The 2500-nt window shown below is 42.2% G+C and overlaps 1 protein-coding gene across 1 annotated transcript in view; it reads left to right on the top strand.

Annotated features, from left to right (window-relative positions):
• The window catches only part of LOC126985483 (DNA damage-inducible transcript 4-like protein), a 10047-nt gene that overhangs the window by 6417 nt on the left and 1130 nt on the right, over positions 1–2500 (top strand). Inside the window, exons 3-4 of the mRNA XM_050840449.1 lie at positions 1293–1439; positions 2417–2500. The exon at positions 2417–2500 is cut by the window's right edge and continues 1130 nt beyond it. Of these exons, the coding sequence (XP_050696406.1) occupies positions 1293–1439; positions 2417–2495 (226 nt within the window). The 3' untranslated portion in view covers positions 2496–2500. The remainder of the gene's footprint in view (positions 1–1292; positions 1440–2416) is intronic.

Below are 2500 nucleotides of genomic sequence, written 5' to 3'. Positions count from 1 at the left end.
GGGATGTGTGTGTGAGGAGTGTATGTGGGTTAAAAAGGGGATTTGAGTGGGGTATGCGAGGGGATCTGGGTGGGATGTGAGAGGGAGAAGGGGGATGTGAGATGAGAGGGGTGTGAGTGGGGGGTAAGTGGGTAATAGAGAAGATCTGAGAGGTGAAAGAAGGGGATCTGAGTGGGATATGGGAGGGGATCTGGGTGGTATGTGAGAGGGAGAAGGGGGATATGAGTGGGGGGTAAGTGGGTAATAGAGGGGATTTGAGTGGGCTGTGAGAGGTGAAAGAAGGGGATTGAGTGGGTAGTAAGTGGGATCTGAGAGGTGAAAATGGGATATGAGTGGGATATGAGAGGGGTGTAAGTAGGATGAGAGGGATTACAGGCTTATAAGAGAATTCTGAGAGGGATGTGAGTGGGATATGAAGAGAATATGAGTGGGATGTGTCAGAGGGATATATGAGAGGGATGTGCAGTTTAAGGATATACAAAATTATTTACTATACAGAGAGAGAGAGAGAGAGAGAGAGAGAGAGAGAGAGAGAGAGAGAGAGAGAGAGAGAGAGAGAGAGAGAGAGAGAGAGAGAGAGAGAGAGAGAGAGAGAGATTAAATAAAATATGAAATAAATAAAAGGGAAAGTTCAAAATGTCAAAAGTCATCTTGCACTCACAGGTAAAAATCTTGTTACCAGGTGAGAATATTTTACCTGGTTTTCTCTTCCTCCTCCTCCTCCTCCTCCTCCTCCTCCTTCACCCTCTTCTCCGTTCCACTTCACACTCCTTTCCTCCACTTAACTTTTTCCTTCTCCCTTTACCTCTTCTCCTTCCCTTCCTCCTCTTCCTCCTCCTCCTCCTCCTCCTCCTCCTCCTGCAATTATTTCCACCTCCTTTTTTTATCACCGGTTCCTTAGCCATTAACTCTCTTCTTCATTTTCCTCCTCCTCCTCCTCCTCCTCCTCCTCCTCCTCCTCTTCCAGTTTATCTTCCTCCATCCGTTACCGCCACACTCCAGTTCTCTCTCTCTCTCTGACCACCATCCCATCACCATTATCATCACCACCAGTGTTACCAAACCCCACCCACATACACACCCTCACCCTCACCACCACCACCTCCGCCAATAACACCTCTATCAGTCACCACCATCACCTTCTTCACTAGTCAATACCACCCTCACCACCATTTCATCACCACCATTTTTCATCACCTATCAGTCATCACCCCCACAATCAGTTCTCCTAATTATCACCACCACCCATTACCCTTTTTACTAGTCATCACCACCACCTTCATCACCAACAGGGGCGGGGTGCTACACGTGCGGTACCAGGACGGGCAGGAGATGGCGAGGGTGGTGGTGGACCCCTGCATGCCCAACACCTTTGATCTCTTCCTCACCCTCCAGCCAGACACCACCACCTGGTATCACAAGATGGGCAGGTTAATTAAGTGAGTATGCCCAGGTGTGGAGTGTGTGTGTATATGTATGTTTGATTATCTCTATGAAATTTCTTAAGGCAGTGTCTAAAGTTAGCTAGGTGGACTGACAGGTGTGTTTCAAGGTAAAGAATATTAGGCAAAGACTCAGGGAAAGAATTGGCAGGTGGAGTTTGTGGGTGTTTGTTACCTGTATTATCATGTATTAACTAAAACAGATGTAGTTTTAGGGCAGAGAATAGCCAGATGACCGGTGCGTGTGTGTGTGTGTGTGTATGTGTGACTGTAGATATATGGATTTTTATGTAGATAGGTGTGTAATCTGAGAAGAAATTAAACAAAGAAGACTTAGAATTCATTGCTTGTATACTAGATTATTTCACAAGGCAAATAGATGAAGTTTGAGAGCAAAGAATATAAAATGCAGACAAAAAATAAAAAATAAAAAGCTGAAGAAAAACAAGAACTCCCTGTTTGTATACTGAAAGATAATGAAAGAAACTGGAACATAGATGGTATGTTTGGGAAAGTGTCCTAAAAAATGTTCTCTTTCCTTTTCTCTTCAATTTATGGCTAGTTAGAAAAAAAAAACTATAATCTCATTCCAAATACTAAAAGATTATTACAGAAAATGACAAATGGATGGAGTTTTTAAGGGAAGGTCTTTTAATATATCTTTCTTTTTCTTTTCTCTCTCTCCTCTTAGCCCCCTCATTTTCTCTTTAATATATGGCTAATTAAAAAACTATAATAACATTGCAAATACTAAAAGATTATTACAGAAAATGACAAATGGATGCAGTTTTTAAGGGAAGGTCTTTTAATATATCTTTCTTTTTCTTTTCTCTCTCTCCTCTCATTTATTTTTTATCTCTTTAATATAGTAGAAAAAAAAAACTATTTAGGGAAGATATCTTATTTTGTCATTTTTTTTCCTCTTCATAATCGGGTTTGTTAACATTTTCTCTTCTCTCTCTCTCTCCTCTCAGGCCCCTAAGGAAGTCCAGCCCGCTTCTCCTCAGCACAACCTACGTCTTGGAGAAGAGAAAATTGTACCCAGAGGAGTGAGGAGA

This window comes from Eriocheir sinensis, chromosome 59 (genome assembly GCF_024679095.1).
Source record: "Eriocheir sinensis breed Jianghai 21 chromosome 59, ASM2467909v1, whole genome shotgun sequence".
Taxonomy (NCBI): domain Eukaryota; kingdom Metazoa; phylum Arthropoda; class Malacostraca; order Decapoda; family Varunidae; genus Eriocheir; species Eriocheir sinensis.
This window is presented reverse-complemented; position numbering and strand designations above follow the sequence as displayed.